This window comes from Mastigoproctus giganteus, chromosome 9, assembly GCF_048544385.1.
Source record: "Mastigoproctus giganteus isolate SK-2022 chromosome 9, ASM4854438v1, whole genome shotgun sequence".
Taxonomy (NCBI): domain Eukaryota; kingdom Metazoa; phylum Arthropoda; class Arachnida; order Uropygi; family Thelyphonidae; genus Mastigoproctus; species Mastigoproctus giganteus.
Window position 1 is genome coordinate 136,368,270 of NC_143583.1, and position 24,791 is coordinate 136,393,060.

Sequence of the window (24,791 nt, forward strand, 5' to 3'; positions counted from 1 at the left end):
TTTGTATCGGATATTGTGATGTTATTAATTTTTTGAAAAGCTTGATTGGTGTTATTGATCTTGAATGTGGAAAATTTTGTAAGGGGGGGTTATAATTTTGACCAGGAAGGAGGATAAATTAGCGAAAGCTGAATTGCTATATGATACAATTGGTCTTAAAGGGTGGTCTGCTTTATGTAACTTGATAATCCCAAACATGTGGGGGAGGATGTTATTGCGGATTCCAATTTGTTGTAGTGTGGAAAGGTTGATTTCCTTATTTTGCCTGAGTTTTCTGAGAATTATGTCGAGTTTATTTTTGAGTCTGACGATGTTATGGTTATTTACATTTATATACGTGTTTGGATCTGCTAAGATGGATTCTAATTTTTCGGTGTAGGTGTCTTTATCTATTATAACAATCGTGTCACCTTTATCGGCTTTTTGAATAATAACGTTGGAAGTTTTACTGAGTTTGTGTAAATCCATAAGCTGTTGTTTTTTTATATTAAAGCAAGAAGATAGTTTGGTATTAATAATACTATTTGTTTGGTGCATTAGACGCCATTTATCGGGATGATGTTCGAGTTTGGACTGGAGTTCAACAATGCAGTCTTTTATAGGGTAATGTTGATTTTTGATGGCAAAATTAAAGCCATATTCCAGGCCAGAAAGTTCAGCGGGTGTTTTACACCATTATTACCCTATAAAACATTACCCTATATAAAATCAATCAGTCAATCAGTTTTTGCTGGATCCCTGGCCATTCAGGTATTCCGGAAAATGAAAGTGCTGACTTTGCCGCTAAACATCCTTAACCCGCTCTCTCACAACATCCTCAGTTCCTTACTCTGACTATAAGTGTGTCATATGCAAAGTGTGCTACGATAAATGGTCACAGACCTGGAAAAGTGACACCAACAATAAACTTTACCAGATAAAAGAAGATCCAAAGCTGTGGCTGTCTGGCTTCCGACAAAACAGACGAGAGGAAGTACGGTAGTACTGGCAAGACTCAGAATTGAACACACTCATCATACTCATCTCTTTCTATTATTGGGAGAAAACCCACCACAGTGCTCATCCTGTCAGAACCAACGTACGGTCCGCCATTTTCTGGTTGATTGTCCTTTACATTCAACCATCCGGTCAAACACTTTTCAGTCACTCTCCACGTTGAATATATCACCTGATTTATCTCATTTCTTAGGAAATTAAGCAAATATTGAAGAACTTTTATTATATCTAAAACATATTGGCTTGTACAGAAGCATATAATTTAACCTCTCTAACAATATGCTTTTTGTGAATTAACGATGAACAGACACAATTTGGCCTTAGTAGCCATTGTGTTGTTAAACCGAATAACAACAACGACCACTTGGCTATTCCCAGTACAGTGCAACAATTCCTCCTGGGGTATTCTGGTAAAAGAATGTAAGAAAAACTTTGAACAATCTTGATGATAAGAAAGCTCCAGGTCCTGATGGCATTTCTCCACTTGTTCTCAAAACCTGTGCTCCCAAGCTTACTCCTGTACTGTGCCACCATTTTAAACTTTCCTATTCCATAGGTGTTTTCCCTTCTGCTTGGAAATTTGCTCATATTGAGCCAATTCCTAAAATGCATGACAAATCCCTCCCATCCGTTTATTGTCCCATTGCACTTGTATTCTTTCTAAAGTGATGGAGAAATCTATTAGCTGCCAACTCTTAAACTATCTAGAACAGGCCCGGGCAAACTATGGCCCGCGGGCCGCATGCGGCCAGCCTCACATTTTTGTGCGGCCCACGAGCTTTAATTGTATTTTCGAAAAAAGCTTACTTATTTTATGCCTTTTGCGACGCATTTTTGAAAAATAAATTTGTATATATAATACATTATAGAATTTGCCGACTCGTAAATTGTTTTATCATCTCTGTATTGTTCAAATTGAGATAGAATTTGAAATTGTGCGCGAACTGGAGCTTTTATAATGGTATAATTTGTGATTATAAACTAACCGCGCGAAACTACGGTAACAGACAACTGGTGATGACGACAACGGCTTTGCTGCGGTGGCGGAGTAATGGGATAGGACTGCTGACCGGCCGCAGTTCCAATCTGTTTTCTCTGACGGTCATCCCGCAGTTAGTTATCTTCGGTTATCATCTTGGTGCCAGTAGTGATAAAAATAATATTTATGGTCTTTTAAAAATGAATAAAAAATGAAAAATTCAACAAGAGCATAGTGTCTTCAATGAAGAGTGGAACACAAAATATTTTTTTTGCTAACATAAATAACGAGACTATTTGTCTCATTTAAACTCATCTAAATATTCCGAATATGGTGCCAATTTAACTCCGGAAGTGAGAAAGAAAACTGCTGATGGATTGATTCAAAATTTATCTAGACAACAAAATGTGTTTACGTGGCTAACTAAGGAACAAGAAGCTACTGTAGAGGCAAGTTTTGTTATTTCTCATATAATTACAAAAAGCAACAAGCCTTTTTCTGATGGAGACTATATTAAAGAATGTATGACTGAAGTTTGTGGAATTATATGTCCTGACATTAAACACAAATTTGAGAATATAAGTTTATCTCAGCGAACCGTAGTAAGAAGAATTGAATGTATCGATACAAATTTGAATGAGCAATTATTATCAGTATTAGAATCCACAACATGGTACTCGATAGCTCTCGACGAAAGCAACGACCGAAAGAATACTGCGCAGTTATTAATTTTCATATGTGGATGTACCTCTAATTTTGAAATTATTGAAGAGCTTCTTTCAATGGAATCTCTTAAAGACCAAACAATGGGCTGATATATTTGAAAAATGCTTAACAAGATATAATTTACAATGGAACAAAATGGTAAGCGTAACAACTGACGGAGCACCAAGTTTGACAGGTAAAAATGTTGGAGCGTTAAAGAAAATTCAGGATAAAACTTGTGAAAATTATCCTGATTATAATTTAATTACAATTCATTGAATTATACATCAACTATTATGTAAAAATGTGTGAAAAGTTGAACATGTCACATCTTGTATTATTAAACTAGTAAAATTAATACGATCGAGGGGCCTGAAACACAGACAATTCGTTAATTTTTTTCAAGATATTGAATCCGAGTACGCAGATATTCCTTATCATAGCCAAATTTGATGGCTTAGCTTAGGAAAAGTTCTTTGGCGAGTATGGGATCTTAAAGATGACATCGTTCTATTTTTAAAACTGAAAAATATTATGGACTTTCCCGAATTAACTGATAATAACTGGATTTGTGAATTTGTGTTTACCCTGGACATCGTGACACACTTAAATACTTTCAACACCGTGTTACAAGGGAAAAATTTATATGCCATGATATGGTAAAAAGTTTAAATGGATTTCAATTAAAACTCCAGTTGTTTCTTCGACATTTTATTGATTAACAAGGTAGACCACTTTCCAACCATGAAGTTGCTGAAGATTCCAGAAAATAAATTTGAAAAATATTGTGAAATTATCAATGCTTTGAATGACGCCATTTCACGAAGATTTGGCAACTTCCGAAAAATTGAGACAAGTTTGGCAATAGTGCGCGACCCATATTCAATAGAAATTGATAGTGCATTGAGTGAACCACAACTTTAGATTATAGATCTGCAGTGTGATATATATTTAAGGGAATTTCACCGTCGTGAGGAAATCTGTAAATTTCACAATACTCTTAATTCGGACAAATTCAATGAACTTAAAGATTTTTCCCGAAAAATGTTGGTTATTTTTGGATCAACCTACATATGTGAACAAACATTTTCCATCATGAATCGAAATAAAAATTCTTTACGATCAAGCATCACCGATGAACATTTACAAGCAGTTTTAAGAATCTCAACTACAAAATTAACACCCGAAATTAAAAAGATGTAAAACAGTTCCATTCATCTCATTAAATTCTTGGTTGTTAGAGAATAATTTTTTTTTATGTTATATTTCTTCTTCATGATAACAAATAATATATATCTAAAAATAGTATTTTTCGTGCAGCCCGCCTTCTTTTTGAATTCCTAATGTGGCCCTTCAGCCAAAAAGTTTGCCCAGGCCTGATCTAGAACCTTCCATCTGATCAATGACTGCCAGTATGGATTCCATCAGTGTCAACCCACTGGTAATATTTAGCATATTTACTCATCTATGGACAAATTCAATAGAAAAGTTTTGTGAAACTCAAGCGGTTGCTCTTGCCATTTCAAATGCCTTTGATTGCGTTTTGCATAAAGGTCTTATAAATAAGCTTCCATCTTATGTTTTGCCTACTTTTTTTTGTTTTTTTTTGTAAATGGGTATCCAGTTCTTACTCTGGCCACTCAACGTAGTTATGGTAGATGACTTCTAACTTCTCCACTAATGAAAGTGTTCCGTAAGGGTCAGTTCTTTCTCTCACTCTTTTTCTCTTGTATATTAATGACCTTCTTTCTCTGGCTGGAAATTTTGTCCATAGCTTTGTTGATGATAGCACATCGCATTCTGCCTTCCAGTTTGAGAAACCTTGCCCTGCACAAACAGCTTCAAATTCTGATCTCCAGGTAATTTTCCAGTGGGGAAAAGATAACTTAATTGATTTCAAACCTTCTAAAACTCAGTCCTCACAAAAAGGATTCCTCTACTTCTGTGCTCACCTTTGATGACATTCAGATTTCTAGACAAGATGACATTCTCTGTTGGGGTTTACTCTGACTCCTAATCTCTTCACATATGCACATCACAAATGTTGTTTCCTGTTCATTTAAAAAACTGGAGTTTCTTTTTTGCTCTCTCCATTATTTTTCTTCCAAACAGCTGTTCACTCTGTACAAATTGCAAATCTGCCCTACCATGGAATATTGTTCCCACATCTGGGACAGTGCCCCCCCCAAACCTCTCTCAGGTTTCTAGATTCTGTTCAAAAGAGGCAGTCAGTTTAAATAGTGACTCATCTCTAACAGAGTCTCTCCATTCTCTGTCTCTTAGATGTTCTGTTTCTGCTGCATGCCTTTTCTATAGATACTTCCATGGGACTGTTCTTCTGAATTTGCCTCTATAATTCCTGCTCGCTCTCTCTCTTTCAAAGCAGTCCGAACACATGTCGCAATCAGTAAACATTCTTTTTTTTGTCCAACTTCAAATTCACATAACCAACTTTTCTTCTTCTTCCTCATTTATTCCTTTGACTTCCTCTTTTTTGGGACAACCTCCCTTCATACATTTTTACTGAAAATTCCAATCTACAGAAATTCAAGTCTACTTGATTTATGTCTAAATTCTACTGATATTATAGTCAAAATTTAAATTTCATCTTCTGAACCTTCAGCCCAGGCATGGTACTAAGGACTATAGATTCTAATACCTCTCGTGCTTGGGATTTTCATTAAAATAAAAAAAAAAATTTTTTTTAATTACCATAACAAGTTTATGCATACAGACCGTAGCCAGTTTGTGTGCAAGAAACCACAGTTAAGTTTCAATTTTTATATAAGTAATCTGGACTCTGCAGTCTTGTGCATTTGGAAACTGACTAATCACCCAATGGTTTTTATCAACTTTTATTATAATGTACTGTTTTTTTTTATTAACTTTTATAATTATTATACTTTTATTTCTGTTTACTTTATTAGAGAAAATGACTAAAGAAGTTTTAATATTAAGAAAAGGAAAGGTTATTTGTTTTTTATTAACCTAATTTATTTACTTTTATAATATTAATGATACATCTTTATCAGTGATGAATAATAATTTTTCTTTTAACAAACATTAATAGTAACATTAAACATCAATGTTTAACATTAAAATTTTTCCTTTTGTAGGCATACAAACAGGAACGTGCTTAAATTATTCCAGAATTTATGGCTACAGTAAGTACAACAACCAGCAGTAAGCAAATTGATTCAACTACCCATCTCAGACAGTTGAAACCCTGGGCAAGGTCTAGATTAGCAAGAATTTTGGATGTTGATGGAACATGGGAATACCTAGCAGAAATTATTCGAGAACCTAATGGGCGCTTGCATTTTACCTATGATGATATACGGTATTAAAATTTATCTCAGCATAATTATATTAACTATGTATTTTAATCAAAAAAAAAATTTTTTTTTTTTTTGACTTTTCAGTACTGTATTTTTGATGTGATTCAGAACTAAATTTAAATTATACATTCCATGTCTAGATATAATTTTTGATGTATATAATGTGGCAAAAAAGTAATGAATCAAATAAGGCAAAATATGGATAAGGAAAATATTTTCTTATCTCCCTCAAAATAGCCCTTAAAGGACTGAATACACTTGTTACAGTGTTCATACAAACTTTGGAAAGACTTGGAAAACTTATCTGCCATCATATTCTGCTGAATGTGATAAACTCTATCAAAATAGCATCCTTTCAAGCTCAATTTCAACTTGGGGAACGGAAAAAAGTTTGCTGGAGCCAAGTTAGGAAATAAGGAGGGTATTCATCTTTGCAAACATCCAATCATCTGAGTTTTTCATCACAAAAACAGTGTGAAACAAACTTTGTGCAAATTTTTATTTTTTCTAAGTTTGTAGTAATTATGGGCCTCATCGATTTGTTATTTTCATTTAACTTACTTTTTAGCATTCTTAGTGTTAATCAGCAGTTGCTTGTATTAAATTGTTCACTTTGTTTGCCAGTTCGGGTTGCACGTTGTTTTCAGTTGTTTGCTATTGCCTAAATAAAAAAAATTTAAATAAATAATATAAACTCTCTCTCTTCTCTGTAAATGTCTAAATAATCAAAATTTTTATGCTCAGAGCAGAAGGCACCTCCGTAGCCAGGTGGACAGGAGCAGCAGTGCATAGCACACGCTTCTTGATTAGACCGGGGTTCGAGCCTGTGACCACCAAATACAGAGGATGCGGAAAGGTCAGGGAATGACCACTGCGTATCCTAGGAGCAATATGGCCTTAGTTGCTAATGCTCCTAAAAACTAAATAAAAAACAAACAACAGCTCAGAGCAGAGCCTTATCCCCATGAGCTGTTGGTAACATTTTGCTTTAGTAGTGGCAAATGATGCAAGAAAGCAAGCTTATACACCATGATTAAAAATAAACCTCCCACATCACCTCCAACTGTTTGTTTAGCTCTTCCTTGAATTTATTCGAAGTATCAACACTCACAACGGTTTTGAACAATTGGCTACTTGCTTGAAGGCTAACTTCTGCACATCCATCTTGCAACCATCCTTTCTCAGTTTGAATTCTCAGAATTATCCCTGTGTGTAGTCTTAGCAAGAGGAAGTATTTGAAAAGCAGTGAGGTTACTCAATCCATTCAAAGCCTTAAACACTTGAGAGGTGCCTAGTCTCCAGACATTTCAGTTTTTGCAAAATTCAACACTTTCTTGGTAAGCCATCCTTTCGTTCCCTTCATCAATCTTTTTGCCCTTCTCTACACTCATTCTAGCAGATTTACATCCTTCTTAACATGAGACCTTCAGACTTCTATGCAGTACTCAAGATGCAGCTAACCATTATCTCATACAATTTGATAATAAAATAAATAAATTTTCTGTTTATACTCCGGGATGACCAAACGGTCAGAGGAGTTCACAAGATAGACAGATTACAAGAAACAGCACTGTATTCAGCAGTCACAGGCTTGAACCCTGGTCACTCAAGGCATGTGTACTTATGCACCCGTGTGCCTGACCACTAGGCTGCTAGAAAGGCACCACCTCCTTATGCCTGCTAGAAAAATTCCTGTGTATCATTGACAAAATCCCATGAGCTGTCCTGGCCTATGGCACTGCTTGGAGAACTTCAGATATGAAGTACTTTGCATTTCTTAATGTTATGACAATATGATGACATTGCTCAATGTTAAATTTCAGTTGGCATTTCCCATCCCATCTAGATCTTGTTGCAGTAGCAAACCTCTCACTAAACACCCTGTCAGCCTTCATATCACCTGAAAACTTAGACATGAAGTATGATATACCTTCATCAATATCATTAATAAATATAGAAAACAACAATGGGCAAGCATTTAAAATTTGGGGGATTCCAGTAATAACAGTCCACATTAGCAATCTGAGCAGAATCATCAACAGTAGCAGAATCATCAAATCATTAGCATTAGTAGAGGCATATGATGCAAGAAAGCAAGCTTATATAGCATCAGCCAAAAAAAAAAAAAAAAAACCCTTCCCATTTCACCCGTCCATTCACTCCAAATGTTTGTCTAGTTCTTCCTTGAACTTATTTAAGTTGCTGACCTCCACTACAACAGATGGAAGTTTGTTCCAACTATCAACCACCTGCTGGCTAAAGGCAAATATCTGCACATCTATTCTACAATTTTCTTTCCTCAATTTGAATTTATGCCTGCTCAGGTGAGTAATCTGAGCAAGAGGAAGAATCCCATTAGCATTGAGATTGCTCAATCAATTCAAGGCCTAATACACCTCACTTGTTAACAGGAGAGATTCCTTCTACAGGGATGGGATACACTTAAATAGAAAGGGTGCAAGAATTTTTGCTGATGCTGTCGAGGCAGAGTTAGGTGGGTCGAAAAACTGCTAGTTGGGAGGGATACAAGGACTAATAGATTAACAGTAGCCACTGGCAGAGGTGGAAGTGATTCTTGCACTGCTTCTATTGAAATGAGCAGAAGCCTGAAAAACAAGATGCAGGATATTTCAGAGACTGCTGGGAGTCATTGCGGTACAAGTAAACACATGGGTTGTGTTAGGGTAGCCAAGAATAGAAACAGGTGCATGTATACCTGCGTATACACCAATGCTAGGAGTTTGGTAAATAAATTTGATAAATTTGAGGTATTGCTCAAAACATCAAAGGCAGATATTGTTGGGATATCAGAGACGTGGTGTCACACAGATATAAGGAATGCGGAACTGGAATTTGGGGAATACAATGTGTATAGAAAGGATAGACAGGACAGGAGGGGAGGAGGGGTTATGCTTTTAGTTAAGAAACACATAAAGTCCAAGGAAGTGAAGCCATTCGACATCGATGGACAGGGCAGTGTTGAGTCAGTTTGGTGTGACATAAGCATAGGGAAATCAAAATTGAGAGTAGGAGTGTGCTATAGGCCTAATGACTCTGATGAGTATAATAAGATATTGTACAGGGAAATAGAGTGGGCCAGTAAATCAGAGAGTCTTATAATGGGGGATTTTAATTTCCCAGATATTGACTGGAATTTGTGGGTTGGTCACTCGCACACTAGCAAGGCTTTTGTGGATTTATTGGATGATTGTTTTCTACATCAGCATGTTCATGAGGCAACTTGATTATCAGTAGTGATTCTTCATGCATTAAGAATCTGCAGGTAAATGAACCACTAGGTGGCAGTGATCACAGTGTGCTGAAGTGGGATTTACTCAAAGAGGTAACTACCATTAGGGGTAAAGGGAAGGGTTATTGCTTTCGTAAAGGCGACTACGATGGACTGAGACAGTATTTAAATTCTTTACAGTGGGACCAACTGATGATGTTACCAACAGCAAATTCAAAATGGGAAGCATTCAAAGAACTTATCTTGGAAGCTACTAGGCTTTACATACCAACTAAGAAATATTGTTCAAGGTTTAGGCCTAAGTGGATGTCAGATGAACTAATGAGACATGTGGCAGAGAAGAAAATTGCATGGGATACATACAAATTAATGGGTGACATGGAAGCCTATGATAGATATAAGTTGGTCTGTAACCAAGTCACAAAGGAGATTAGGCAGGCAAAGGCAGACTACGAAAAATCCTTGGCAAAGGATGCAGAGAAAAATAGAAAAGAGTTCTTTACATATTGAAACTCAAGAAGGAAAGGGATGAATCAGATTGGTCCATTGGATATTGATGGTTCAACAGTTGAGGATCCTGCTCAGGTGGCTAACAATCTAAACGAGTATTTTGCATCTACATTCACGCATGAGGAGTTATTCAGGAAGGAGAATGATGTAGGTAAAGTAAACATTGGCAGTGAGCTGGATGATTTTGTAATAACTGAGAGGAAAGTGGAGGAGAGATTGTTGAGGATAAACATAAAAAAGGCACCTGGGGTGGATGGGATCTATCCAGTTATATTAAAGGAGGCAGCAAAGGAAGTAAGCAAACCCCTAGCCATAATTATGAGAGCTTCTTTGGACTCAGGGGAGGTACCCATAGACTGGAGATGTGCAAATGTAACCCCAATTCACAAAGGAGGATCAAAGGCTGACACAAGTAATTATAGACCTGTTAGTTTAACTTCTGTTCCTGGAAAATTAATGGAGGCACTGGTTAAAGAAGCACTGCAGGATCATCTAGACAAGACTTCAGTTATAGCTCAGACACAGCATGGTTTGTTAAGGGGAAGTCTTGCCTGACCAATTTGATTGGATACTATGATGCAGTCACAAAAGAACTGGATGCAGGGAATAACTTTGATATTATATACTTGGATCTTAGAAAGGCTTTTGATACTGTTGCACATGGAAGACTGCTGCACAAATTGGAGCAGTGTGGCATTGGAGGCAAATTGCTGCTATGGATAAGGGGATGGTTGAGTGGCAGAAGACAGAGAGTGGTAATCAATGGATACTGCTCAACGTGGACTAATGTTATTAGTGGAGTTCCTCAGGGTTCAGTGTTGGGTCCGTTGTTGTTTTCGGTGTTTATGAATGATATTGATGATGGGATATCAAGTTTAATGTCCAAGTTTGCAGATGATACAAAGTTGGCAGGGTTGTTAAGGACACCACTGACGCTATGCTGCTGCAACAGGATCTGGAATGGTTGAACAGATGGGCCGAGAGGTGGCAAATGAAGTTTAACATTGACAAATGTAAAGTACTACATATGGGAAACAGTAACCCCAGAGCAACGTATCAACTCTGCGGTACTACACTGACAGTGGTGGAGAATGAAAAGCACCTGGGGGTAATTGTGCAGGCAGATATGAAGTTCTCTGAGCAGTGCAGACGAGCTGCAAGAGTAGCTAATGGTGTCTTGTCAATGATATACAGGAATTTTTCTAGCAGGGTTAAGGAGGTGATTATTCCCTTGTATAAGGCAATGGTTAGGCCACATCTTGAGTACCGTATACAGGTCTGGAGGCCTCATTTTAAGAAGGATGTAGAGCTGCTGGAACGGGTACAGAGAAGGGCAACAAGATTAGTGAATGGAACAAAGGGTTGCTCTTACGAAGAAAGGCTTAAGTTTTGCAAATTACAGAGTCTGGAGACTAGGCACCGGCGAGGTGATCTGATAGAGGTGCATAAGGCTTTGAATGGTTTGAGCATGCTCAATGCGAATGGGATTCTTCATCTTGCTCAGAATAATCAGCTCAGAGGGCATAAATTCAAATTGAGGAAGGACGGATGTCGGATAGATGTGCGGAAATTTGCCTTTGGCCAGCGGGCGGTTGGTTGGTGGAACCGACTTCCATCACTTGTTGTTGAAGTTGATAGCCTAAACAAATTTAAGGCTCAACTGGACAGGTATTTCGAGCGAACGGAGGTGTGAAATGGGAGTGGTGTGTTTTTTTTTTTTTTTGGCTGATGCTGAATAAGCTTGCTTTCTTGCATCATATGCCTATGCTAATGCTAATGCTAATTAGATTGCCCCGTAGGTGCCTAGACTCCAGGAAGCTTCAATTTGCAGAACTTAAGCCTTTCTTGAAATCATCACTATCAAGTGGACCAATCTGATCCAACCCTTTCATTATACTGTAGTGTTTTCTGCTTTTCCTTGTGTTCTTTGCCAGAGACTTTATCTCTGTTGGCTTCTGTATCATTTGATAATTTCTATGCATCTAATGCATTTTTCTTCTCTGCTACAAGTCTCATTAGTTAATCTGACATATATTTAGGCCTTGAATAGTATTTCTTGATTAGTATAAAAGGCCTAGTAGTTTCCATGATTACTTTCACGAATGTCTGCCATTTGAAATTTGCTCTTGGTAACGTCATCAGCTGGTGCCCGTGAATAGAATTTAGAAACTGTTTGAGACTATTAGATCTCTTTATGAAAGCAAAAGACCTTCTTTTTACCTTTTATGGTTGCTTTATCTTTAAGTAAAATCTCACATCAATACACTACCACATAATAGTTCTTTAATCTGCAGATTCTTAGTTTGTGTAGCGTTGCTACTGATAGTCAGATCTAGAGTATTGCTTTCCCTAGTTTCCTCTAACATGCTAATGTGTTTCTAGCAATTATTCTGAGCAAGAGGAAGAATCCCATCAGCATTGAGCATGCTCAAATCATTCAAGGCTTTATACACCTCTATCAGATCACCTCGCCGGTGGAGACTAGGCACCGGCGAGGTAATCTGATAGACGTGTATAAAGCCTTGAATGGTTTGAGCATGCTCGATTCTGATGGGATTCTTCCTCTTGCCTAGAATAATCACCTGAGAGGGCATAAATTCAAATTGAGGAAAGACAGATGTAGGATAGATGTGTGTGTGGAAATTTGCCTTTAGCCCAGCGGCTAGTTGGTTGGTGGAACTGACTTCCATCCCTTGTTGTGGAGGTTGATAGCCTAAATAAATTTAAGGCTCAGCTGGACAGGTATTTCGAATGAACGGAGGGGGTGAAGTGGAAGTGTTTTTTTTTTTTTTTGGCTGATGCTGCATAAGCTTGCTTTCTTACTCATATGCCTCTATACTAATGCATCCATGAAGATCCTACTACTATTACTGCGGGATAGTGTGTGTTTATCGCGGTTTTACTATTTGCCAACGATATGGAACCGAAGAACTAGTGATATTGGATCACCAGGTGACTGTGTGAAATATTGTATAGAATTATTGAAATTACGAGCATTTTTTTTTTTTTTTATTCTTACGTATGATAGCTCATGCATGTATGTAGCATGGGTGCTAATTCGAAGTGCTGTTGCCATCTGTCGTGGAAGTTGATGGGTTAAATAAAATTAAGGAGGAACTGGACAGGCATTTGGAGGGAATGGTGTAATGTTTTTTTTTTTTTTTTTTTTTGGCCGATGCTGCATAAGCTCATACACTTGCTTTCTTGCATCACGTGCCACTACTACAATCTTGGACATTAGCATCCCGAGCAGCTTCTCCTCGTTCAAATGGCACTAATCCATTACTAATGCTGTATTATAGTATACCAATATGAGAAATAATAATAGTTGCTTGCTATTTAATGTTACTTTGCCCAAAATATACTTAATTATCCATATTTTTACCTGAGCATATTGCAGGAATGCCTGCACAACAAAGAAGGCATCCATTTTTGTTTTGCCGTCACTGAAACATGTTTGGAAGCTCTGTAAACTGACAATATATGATATTAATGCCCATGGAATATACACACATATGTGCCAATAATGTACTTAAATGTGTTTAGATGTATTAACCCGCTCCTTAACTTTACTAATTTTATCAATATGACTGTAAACAGAAAACCATGTGGTTGAAACTCGCGTCAGATCAGCGATCTTTGAAAAATCAAGATTTTCTGGCCCTTCATTCTCTGCGAAATTAGATTGATAGAACATCACCAGATAGAGGCAGGCCTCTTGTATAAAGGAAGGGGCAAATGATTATAATTAGTGACTATAAAGGTGTTTTTCATGAGTTCAGTGATCCCCACCCCCCTACAAATATTCATTGGAAGAAAACGCAATTCTTTTCTACTGCTCTCACAGGAAAACAAATATTACCATAGTGTTCAGCAACCTACAGAACATAAAAATAAATTAGCCCTGTCTCTTAGAGGTCATTTTAGCACTTGGCTGTCTCCTCCCCTCCCACAAGTGACTAGGGGAAGAAGCCCAAAGCTTTGCCGAAGCACTGCCAAGTGGCAAATTGTGCCACGGACTTGTGGTTGATTTCTAATGCAAACAAAAAAAAATAGTCACATTCAGACTGTGCAGCTTAAATCTCGGTAATCTGAACCCTCTCAATTATCCGACATCACGCCAAACTAATAAGAACAATGGACAATTTATGTGAAAACTCGGCTGACCCCACTTCAAATTCAAAAGAAAGACTATTAAATAATGGGTAACCATCCAAAACCATAATGATGACTGATGAACTATAGAACAAAACGTAGATGGTGAGATGGTCACACCAGCAACCAAAAAAATGTCTCGAAGTCTGAGTGGAAGACGAGATCACAGAGTGAAACAGAGCCTCTTGGAAAAACGTGAATCCAACCAGAGAATATCAAAGATGGTACTAAACAAATGGAATCACCAAGCATAGACCCCACCCTCCCTGAAGGCACATTCCTGGACCAGGTCCTGGCCCTCAGGGTTGAATTAGAAAACAAACTAAAAGAACCCACAAGCAGAATTACTGCTGTCCTACGAGCAGAAATTGTTGGCATATGGACCAAACTGGAAACGGTGCTTCACAACGTCCATGTTGCGTCAGAAAGGAATGCAGCCAAACTGGAGGCATACCAAGACAGCATGGACACTCAAATGCAACAGCATGTCCCAACATACTAAGGAAGCACTGAGGAAAACTAATCCAAAAGCACCAACTACGGTACAACCCGAAAAGAGGAAAACACTCCTACCAAAACCACACCTAGTGTTGCTCAAGCCGGCTGCACCTGAAGCACCCAACACAAGTGAAAAAATAAAGCGGTCATAGCAACCCTCTCAGAAATACGAGGATAAAATCAATCCGTAAGACCCGCAATACTGGAGGCATAATTGAAACCGAGTCAAAGGAAGATGCTCACAAGATCCTAACCAACATCAAGATCCCAACCATGGGACTCCTTGCTGAACCACTGCGCCAAAAAGGGCCGTCAGTAAAAATCTTCGATGTTGAAAATGACATCAATCACATTGCCCACTGAGAAGAAATCTACCACCGAAACCTGCAGCAGTACTGCCTGGATGGAAAGGCGGAGGAACTCATCACACTAATACATCAATACCAGACCAAATCCAGGACTCGGAATGCCGCAAACTGGGTTGTGGAGCTTGCGCCTGAAGCCTGACAGGCACTGTTATTGTTATTTGGTTTTTAGGAGCATTAGCAACTAGGGCCATATTGCTCCGGGATATGTGGTGGTCATTCCCTGACCTTTCCGCATCCTCCGTATTTGGTGGTGACGGGCTCGAACCCCGGTCTAATCAAGAAGCGTGTGCTACGCACTGCTGCTCCTTCCCACCTGGCTACGGAGGCGCCTGACAGGCACTCACTCATCATACAAGAGTTTATATAAATTGGGGCTCATACCGTTTTAGGGAACACGTGGCTGTCACCAAGTATTTCAAGTGGTGCTGCTTCGGCCACACAACGCACATATGTACACAGGTGGAGCAGACCTGCGGCCACGGTGCAACAAAGGATCATAGCATAATACATGTCCTAATAAAACCAGTGAACCAATCTGTGCAAACTGCCGAAGCCTAAAATTACCACACACCCATTCAATCCATGACAACGAATGCCCTGTATATGTTAAGGCAAAGAGCATACAGCAACAAAGAACTGAATATGAGACTATGCCTAGACATAATAATACCAAGCTTAAATTTTTCCAAATTAACGCACAGCGAGCTAAGGCAGTAGCTGACCAAATCAGACAGAAGATCGAAGAAGAAAATATAGATATTCTCCTGATCCAGGAGCCCTTTGCCGTTGCTAATGGAATAAAAGGCTATCCTCTATCCTACAAGGTGGTCCAGGCTAGATGCAGGGCATCTATCTAGAAGGATAGATGCCCTGGACTGCCATAGTTGTGCGAAACCCCAACCTCACGGTCACAAAGATTTCTCATTTCTGCTCGGCCTGAGTGGAGTGCGCCCATATAGTTACAATGCTCGAGGATTTCTGTGTGGTTTCCCTATACTGTCGGCCAGGAAAGAATATCCTGCCAGCTATACAGTACTTTCAACACCTTCTCACTGAGCTAGAAGGAGCAAAAATCCTAATCTGTGCAGATGTTAATTGCCGCTCTCTGCTCTAGCACAGCAAAACCCAGAATGCAGGGGGCAAGAAACAGCCAGAGTCTAGAAGACTTCATAATAAACAGCAACTTGGTCGTCCTAACAATCTGCCAACCTTTTCCAGCACCCTCTGGGAAGCCACCATAGATGTAACTTTATCAACCAGACCCTTTGCAGGCTGCATCACTGATTGGACTGTGCGGGAGGAGTGGACCACTTCCGACCATCATGTTATTACCTTCAGTATGAACAGAACAATAACTTGTACCCTGGTCACAGGACAGAGATTCCAATGCTACGCCATGGACAAGGCAAATTGGAACCTATTTAAGGAGATGCTAACCGAAAAAGAGCAACAATTACTGGCTAAGAAACCCCAAGACCCTGACTGGCAACAACGGGCAGTAACGGATGCAATTGTGAGTGCAGCTAATGAAGCCATCAGGAAAAGAAATCCCCTTCCAGGAGCTGTCCCCTGGTGGTCCAGAGAACTTCAGGCACTGAGGCAAGAGGTAAATTGAAAACGACGTGCCTTCCAGAGGGCAAGGAGGACCTGGCCACCTGCAGAAGTTGAACCTGTGGCAACAATACCGTGACACCAGGGTGACTACATAGCAATGCTCACGGCAACGCAAAAAGCAGTCTTGGGAGCACCTGGTCTCAACAATAGGAAACACTGACCGCTGGGGAGTTGTTTATAAAGTGACAACAAACAAGCTCCCCAGAGGTGAGGTAACACAGTCAACGAGAACCCCACAAGGGCTAATGACCACCACTTGGAGTGACTCAGTAACATCCTCAACACCTTATTCAAACAACTAGATGAACATTCTCCTGACTAACAGCAGATTTGCCTGGTCAATGAAAACTGCCACTCTACCCGGACAGAGGACCCTCTCACCATAACTGACCTCCATCTTGGCACCTCCATAGCCTGGTGGGCAGGAGCAGCAGTGCGTAGCACATGCTTCTTGATTAGACCGGGGTTTGAGCCTGTGACCACCAAATACGGAGGATGTGGAAAGGTCAGGGAATGACCACCGCATATCCCCGGAGCAATATGACCTTAGTTGCTAATGCTCCTAAAAACCAAATAACAAACAAACAAACAAACAGACCTCCATCTCGCAGTTAACAAGATAAGAAACAGAAAAACCCCCAGACTTGACCTGATAGAACCGGAAATCATGAAAAAAAGTAGCAGAACACACCCCAAACCTCCTTCTAAACCTCTATAACCACTGCCTACAATGGGGGTGGTTCCCATCAGACTGGTGGACAACAGGTATTCACCTAATTCGGAAGAATCCTTCTAAACCTCAAGAACTTCTTGACTTATATAGGCCCATCGCCCTACTCTCGGTGCTGAGTAAGGTGTGTGAACATTTACTCCATCAAAAAATAGACAACCACTACAGTGCTGCATGGATGCCTGCTCTGAATCAATATGGCTTCAAGCCAGGAAGATCAACTGTCGACGCACTGGAAAATCTCATCAATGCAGCCAACAACTGTGACAAAAAATACCTCCTAGTTATCTCAGTCGACTTTGTTGGGGCATTCGACACCCTTTGGTGGCCGAGCGTCCTCGGCCGGCTGTGAAAAGCGCAACTCCCCAAGAACCTCTATAACTGCATAAAAAACTACCTAATGAACAGAAGTGTAGTAGTCCAGGCACCTTATTGCCAAGTGAAGAGGAAAATCTACTGAGGTTGTCCCCAGGGCTCAGTTCTTGGCCCACTGCTCTGGACCTATGTCCTGGATGAGTTCCTGGGTATGGACCTTGAGTAGTTCTACACTCAGGCCTATGCAGATGATCTGTCACTAATATTGGCCGCTGACTCAAGGGCTCAAATTGAAACCTATGCAAATCGCGCCCTCACCACTCTTATGGACTGGGTACGACTCCACTACCTCACAATATCATCCACAAAATCTCACTCCATCTTGCTAAAAGGCTCCCTGGTGCCAACAAGACCACCAAGATCAAGATCCATGGCATTACAGTCAAACTTGTCACTGAACTAAAGCACCACGGACTAATAATAGATAAGAACCTATCCTTCTTCCCACACCTGAACTATATACAAAGAAAGATCACGACCTACAAGGCAATGGTGGCCAGGGTGACCCGCCGAGACTGGGGGTTGAAAAAACGCATGCTGGCTCTCTTCTATAAAGCCGTATTCATTCCCGCAATCACTTTGGGGCCTCTGGGGCATGGTTTCACAAGGCCTCCACCATAGTCAATAAGAGAAAATTGGAGTGCATTCACAGGCCAATTTTTCTTAACATGACCAGGGCATGTAACACGGTTAGCACGCACACACTGCAGGTACTGGCTGGGGTGCTACCTCTTGACCTGGAGGTCACGTGTGTTGGAATGCTCTACCAACTCAGTAGGGAACAAACCTGCTACCTATATCTACCATACAACAGATCCATTAAGCAACAGACCCAGCGAGAAAAGAAGACTTCTGACCTACTTACAACAAATTTGACAGGAAGGGCAGACAACCTCCACCAAAGGAGAAATAACTCAAAAATTTATACCAGTCATCGACAGAGTATTTCCCAAGTTCCCGACCTGGTTTTCACCAGGACTACAAACTACCTATCTTCTAACTGGACACGGTGCCATCTTCAGAAAACTCACGATGCTAGGCATCGAAAACAACCCCCTATGTGCATGTGGCACCCAAGAAACCTGGGACCACTTGATGTTTGACTGCCATCTGTACGAAGATCTCCGAGCCCTTCTCATCACTCAGCTCCTGTGCAATCTCAGGAACCAGGAACACTACCTACTTGATGATGAACAGTACTACAAACCATTCACAAAGTTTGCCGAAAACTTGTTCACAAGGTGCAGAACCCTACTACAACCAAGAAACTTGGCAACCACTTAGCATGACCAGAACAACCTTATCACTACGAACCCTGCACTGAATCTCAGCCTGAACAGCAACACTGGAAAAACTAAATAAGAAACAACCACTATCCTGTTATTGAAAAAAAAAAAAAAAAAAATCTGATCACACAACTCAACAGACCCTTCACTTCCTCTACAAAGATCTGATGTAACAAACACTAAACTAGACACTCTCCCATCAGGACCAAAACTGCATATAACTAACTGTGCTGGTTGAAGCCAAAACCGATGTCTCATCGTCTTCTTATCACGATAAGACAAGACAAACACCGAAACTGACTCTCCAGTAAGACCACAGCTACATTGCCACCTTGTCAGTTGGCAGCCCAGGCTGGACACCTTGTGAAACCCACTTTTCCGGCTGAAGCCAAAACTGAAGTCCCATCTTCTTACCACAATAAGACAAGGAAATCACGGGAATGGACAATCTCCAACTAAGACTTTGAATGCAGCTAAGTTGCCCCCTCGCCAGTTGGTGATCTGGGTAGGTCACCTAGCCTCACCCACTTTCTTTCCCTGTCCTGGTGGGGATAGGGGAGGGGATGATCTGTTGTCTCCTTTCTTCCCTGCCACCCCCCACTTTCTCGTGGTGGGGCATGGGCATGCCCAACTGGAAATCATTGCAGTCGTCTTCATACTTTTGACTTTTCCCCCCAGGCTTCAGTCACTCTCCCCTACTCTGTCTGTACACTAGTGCACATCTCACATGGCCCAATTTAAATTTGACAAAATTAAACCGCGTTCACCCGGCTTTTTCAATTCTAGCGTTATCTCCCCAATTTTTTTTTTTAGGCACTAGCAACTGAAATCTCAGGAAATTAGGTAGCAGGGCCTGCCAGAGTAAAACAAACAAATTACTGGTACCTGGTATGCCTCCACGGGGCTCAGTGTGGGCAATGTCGGGACTCACCAGGGTCCCAGCAGCTAAATGGCCAGAAGAACAACAGTACACGACACTACACACCACAGTATCCATACACTTTTTAAATCTCTGGCTTTTACAGTGTACTGTATCACACGACAATGTAAACTACGCAGAGATGGGGGGAACCCCTGGTGCCCTTAGACCTTAAACGCACAATACACTATACCATTACTGCTGGTAGTTACCTAAAGAGGTGACTACCATCAGGGCCAAAGGGAAGGGTTTTTGCTTTCATAAAGGTAACTATGGTGATCTGAGACAGTATTTAAATTCTATACGGTGGGACCAACTGATGATGTTACCAACAGCAAATTCAAAATGGGAAGCATTCAAAGAATTAATCTTGGAAGCTACTAGGCTTTTCATACCAACTAAGAAATACTGTTCAAGATTTAGCCCTAAATGGATGTCAGATGAACTAATTAGACATGTGGCAGAGAAAAAAAAAAAAAAAATGCATGGGATACATATAAATTAACAGGTGACACAGTCAGTGGTTTTCAACCAGGGTGCCACAACAACTTTCGGCCGACCGGGCTAGCCGGGTGGGTACAGTGTCTGCCTGGCAACCCAAAGGTCGTGGGTTCGATTCCCGCCTAGGGCTTGGATCAAAGTACTACAAAAAAAACCTTGGGAGGTGCATTATGGCCACAGAAGCCTATGCGCCAACAACTACCAAGAAAGAAAGAGCAACAACTTTCTTGGGGTGCCATGTAATTTGGGTTTAAGTTATTTAAAGTTATTATTATTTTGAAATTTATATATTTATTTCATTATAAAAGGGTATGGTACAATATCCATTGTACTGTATCTTTTTAATTTTGTGGTGATCTATAATTGATCTTTATTTAGTACCTCTATATAAAGAGTAAAATTATTATATAGGTTTATATTAAAAGGTCGAAAACTACTGTGTTAGGTATTTCTTTTGGCCTAGGGGTGCCATGAAAAAATTACTGGGACACTAAGGGCGCCGTGAACCGAGAAAGGTTGGGAACCTCTGCAGTAGACTATGATAGATATAAACTGGTCTGTAACCAAGTGACAAAGGAGGTTAGGCAGGCAAAGGCAGATTGTGAGAAATCTCTGGCAAAGGATGCAAAGAAAAACAGCAAAGAGTTCTTTACTTATGTAAACTCTACAAGGAAGGGGATGAATCAGATAAGTCCACTTGATATCAATGGTTCAACTGCTGATGATCCTGCTCAGATAGCTAACAAACTAAATGAATATTTTGCATCTACGTTCACACATGAGGAGTTATTCAGAGGAATGCCAGAGGTGTATTAAACTCTGGCAGTAAGCTAGATAATCTTTTAATAACTGAGAGTAAAGTGGAAGAGAAATTGTTGAAGATAAACATAAGAAAGGCACCAGGGGTGAATGGAATCTATCCAGTTATATTAAAGGATGTAGCAAAGGAAGTAAGCAAACCCTTACTCATGGACTGGAGATGTGCAAATGTGACCCCAATCCACAAAGGAGGTTCAAGGGGAGGCACAGGTAACTACAGACCTGTTAGTTTAACTTCTGTTCCAGGGAAATTAATGGAGGCACTGGTTAAAGAAGCATTTCAGAATCATTTAGGCAAGACTTCAGCTATAACTCGGACACAGCATGCATTTGTTAACGGGAAGTCTTGTCTGACCAATTTGATCGTATACTGTGATGTAGTCACGAGGAACTGGATGCAAAGAATAATTTTGATATTAGTATTAGTATTAGTAACGGCCGTATGGTGCAAGAAAGCCTATGGCTTATGCTGCACCAGCCAAAAAAAAAAAAAAAAAAAATCCGAACAAAACAATGATAAAAACAAAAATTAAATAAATAAATAAATAATAATAATTAATAAATAAATAAAAATAATAAAATGAAATTAAAAATTAAATAAAAAGGAAATTAATCCTATCATCCTATGCGCTTCCCTTACCCGAAAGTACTATCCAGATGACCTTTGAATTTCCCCAAACTGTCGGCCTCTACCACCCATGAAGGCAACTTATTCCAGTAATTTATAACTCGCTGGCTAAAATAAAACTTCCTGCAGTCCAATCTAAACATTTCCCCGCGTAACTTGAATTTATGTCCCCTAGTTCTAGCATCATTTATAATCTTGAAAATTTTGTCCTCATTCATTTTACTGATGCCTCTCAGAGCCTTAAACACCTCAATCAAATCTCCTCTAAGGTGTCTAGTTTCCAAACTCTGCAACCCACATATTCGAAGTCTTTCTTCATAAGGACGCCCTTTTGCCGATCTCACCAGGCGAGTTACCCTTCTTTGCACCCTTTCAAGAAGCTCGATGTCTTTCTTTAGGTGCGGTCTCCATACTTGAACACAGTATTCCAAGTGTGGTCTAACATAGGCCTTATATAATGGGATTATCACGTCCCTATCTCTACTTGCAAAAGTTCGATAGATCATCGATAGGACACCATGGGCCCTCCTTGCAACCTGTTTACAATGCTCAGAGAATTTCATGTCTGACCGTATCGTAACACCCAAGTCCCTTACCTCCAGTACTGGGTTTAGTTGAACTTCACCAAGTGAATAAGTTATTTTGGGATTACTGTTTCCCAGGTGTAATACCTTACACTTTGTTGGATTAAAGCACAGCTGCCATTTTTCTGACCATTCTTGAAGTCCATCTAGGTCTCTCTGAAGAAGCTCAGCTTGACAGTGATCATTAACTACTCTACCAATTTTAACATCATCTGCAAATTTAGACATCACGCCCTCTATCCCTTCATCAATGTCGTTTATGAAAATTAAAAACAACAGTGGTCCTAATACTGATCCTTGGGGAACCCCACTTCTTACATCAACCCAATCTGAGGAATAGCCATTTATCACAACCCTCTGCCTCCTGCCCTGAAGCCATCCTTCTATCCATCTAAGGATTTTCCCAGTGATTCCAACCTGTTCCAGCTTATAAAGCAACCGCTCATGTGGGACTGAGTCAAAAGCTTTGCTGAAATCTAAATAAACAATGTCGAAATTATTCCCTAAATCCAGCTCGTGAGTGACCCTTTCGAAATAGAGAACCAGATTTGTTAAACATGATTTTCCCTTTACAAAACCATGCTGAGTATCCTTGAGAATTTCAATTCGATCCAAATGATCCTGAATTCCACCCTTGATCAATGCCTCCATGATTTTCCCTACTACTGAAGTCAGACTGACAGATCGATAATTTCCCACTTCACTTTTAGAGCCACCCTTATGTATGGGAGATACATTTGCACTTTTCCAATCCAAGGGAATCTCCCCAGAGTCTAGTGATGCTCGCATAACCAGCCTCAGTGGTTCAATGCACTCGCTTGCCGCCTCTCTCAAGATTATAGGGTATATTCCATCAACTCCAGGAGCCTTACTAGTCTGTAGGCTTGAAAGTTTTTTCATTAAATAATCTTGCGAAATTTCAATATCATTAATTACATATTTTTTAACTTCGCTCCCACAATTTCCCATTGCCACAAAAGGCTTTTCATTTGTAAATATCGATGCAAAATAACTGTTGAGTTCATCTGCAACGGCAGCTGGTGTATTTATTACTATCCCCTTTCCCTTACGTAAAGGTCCGATCTGGTTTGTCCTGCTCTTCTTGGCATTTATATATGTGAAGAATTCTTTATCCCCCCTCTTTGCTCTGTTTGCTAGTGATTTCTCATAAACTGCCTTTGCCTGTCGAACCTTTTCTGTGGCTCTATTACACATCACCTTGTAGCTGTTATAGGCTTCAGTACTTTTTATTACTCTGTAACGTTTCCATGCCACCTTTTTCTGCTCAAGTAATGTGGCAACTTCACTATTCATCCAACTTGGAACCCTCCTCGTGGAGTATTTTTTTAATGGTATATACGCATTCAAGGCATCGGTGATTAATGTTTTAAAAGCGTACCACAGTTCAAATGTATTCATTCTCTGCGCGATATCTACCCAGTTAATAGAGGCCATGTAGTACCTTAAGGCATCGTAATTTCCTTTTCTGAAATTAAAACCCATTCCTTTGCCTTTTACTTCTGCTACCTCTCTCGTCATCATCCACCGTAGAACTCCGTGATCACTTCCTGCTACTGGTTCCTCTACTGTCAGCCCTGTTATGTCATCTGATTCATGTGTGATGATGAGGTCTAGGATATTCTTTTGTCTAGTACTTTCCCTGACATGTTGATACAAATAACAGTCATCTAGTTGATTTAAGAATTTTGTTCCCCATGTCGAGTTTCCTTCCCATTTACTCCAATCAATTAGAGGCAAATTGAAATCACCCATAATAAGGCATTGACGCTTACTTGCCCATTCCATTTGCATGTAGAGGCTTTTGTCATAGTCTTCACAATCACCTGGTTTGTAGATTACGCCTACTCGCATTGTACCTTTGTTTCCAACTATCTCACACCATACAGACTCTATACTAGCATGTGAAATGTCTGAATCTGGGAAAGCTATCGTCGCACTCAGGCTGCTTCTGATAAGAAGCATTACCCCACCACCCCTTCTATCTACTCTATCCTTCCTAAATACATTATACAAGCCGTACTGAAACTCATCATCCCCAATTTCCGGGTGGCACCACGTCTCCGTAAGCCCTATTATGTCCGCGTTACTTGTTTTAACCAGCAGTTCGAATTCGCTCATTTTATTGACGACACTTCTAACGTTACTGTATAAACAATTAAGATTTACTATTCTTGTATATTTAACAACCCTAACACAACCCTTGAAGTTTTTTAGGCTCTCTTCCCTGATATTAGCTACCTACTCATGTGAAACGTCTTTGCCCCCAGAACATCTAGATAATACGTCCAGTTGGGGTAACAGATAAGAACTCTTAAGGCATGTGCAAGAGTTACATTGACCAATATTATCAGAGAAACGCGTGTCAGTATTACCCACATCCCCCCCTAACTAGCAGTTTCCCTGAGCCTTTAAGGTATCCTCAATAATACTGGCAAAAACTTTTGCACCACCTTTGTTTAAGTGTATCCCGTCTCTACAAAACAAATTCCTTCTACCTACAAGTGTGGGCCATGCT

The 24,791-nt window shown here is 40.0% G+C and overlaps 1 protein-coding gene across 3 annotated transcripts in view; it reads left to right on the plus strand.

Annotated features, from left to right (window-relative positions):
- The window catches only part of LOC150080763 (interleukin-1 receptor-associated kinase 4-like), a 191,357-nt gene that overhangs the window by 37,183 nt on the left and 129,383 nt on the right, over positions 1-24,791 (plus strand). For all 3 annotated transcript variants that reach the window (XM_090381096.1, XM_090381098.1, XM_090381097.1), the window contains exon 2: positions 5,797-6,020. In XM_090381096.1, coding sequence (XP_090237222.1) covers positions 5,836-6,020 — 185 coding nt within the window. In that variant the 5' untranslated portion in view covers positions 5,797-5,835. The remainder of the gene's footprint in view (positions 1-5,796; positions 6,021-24,791) is intronic.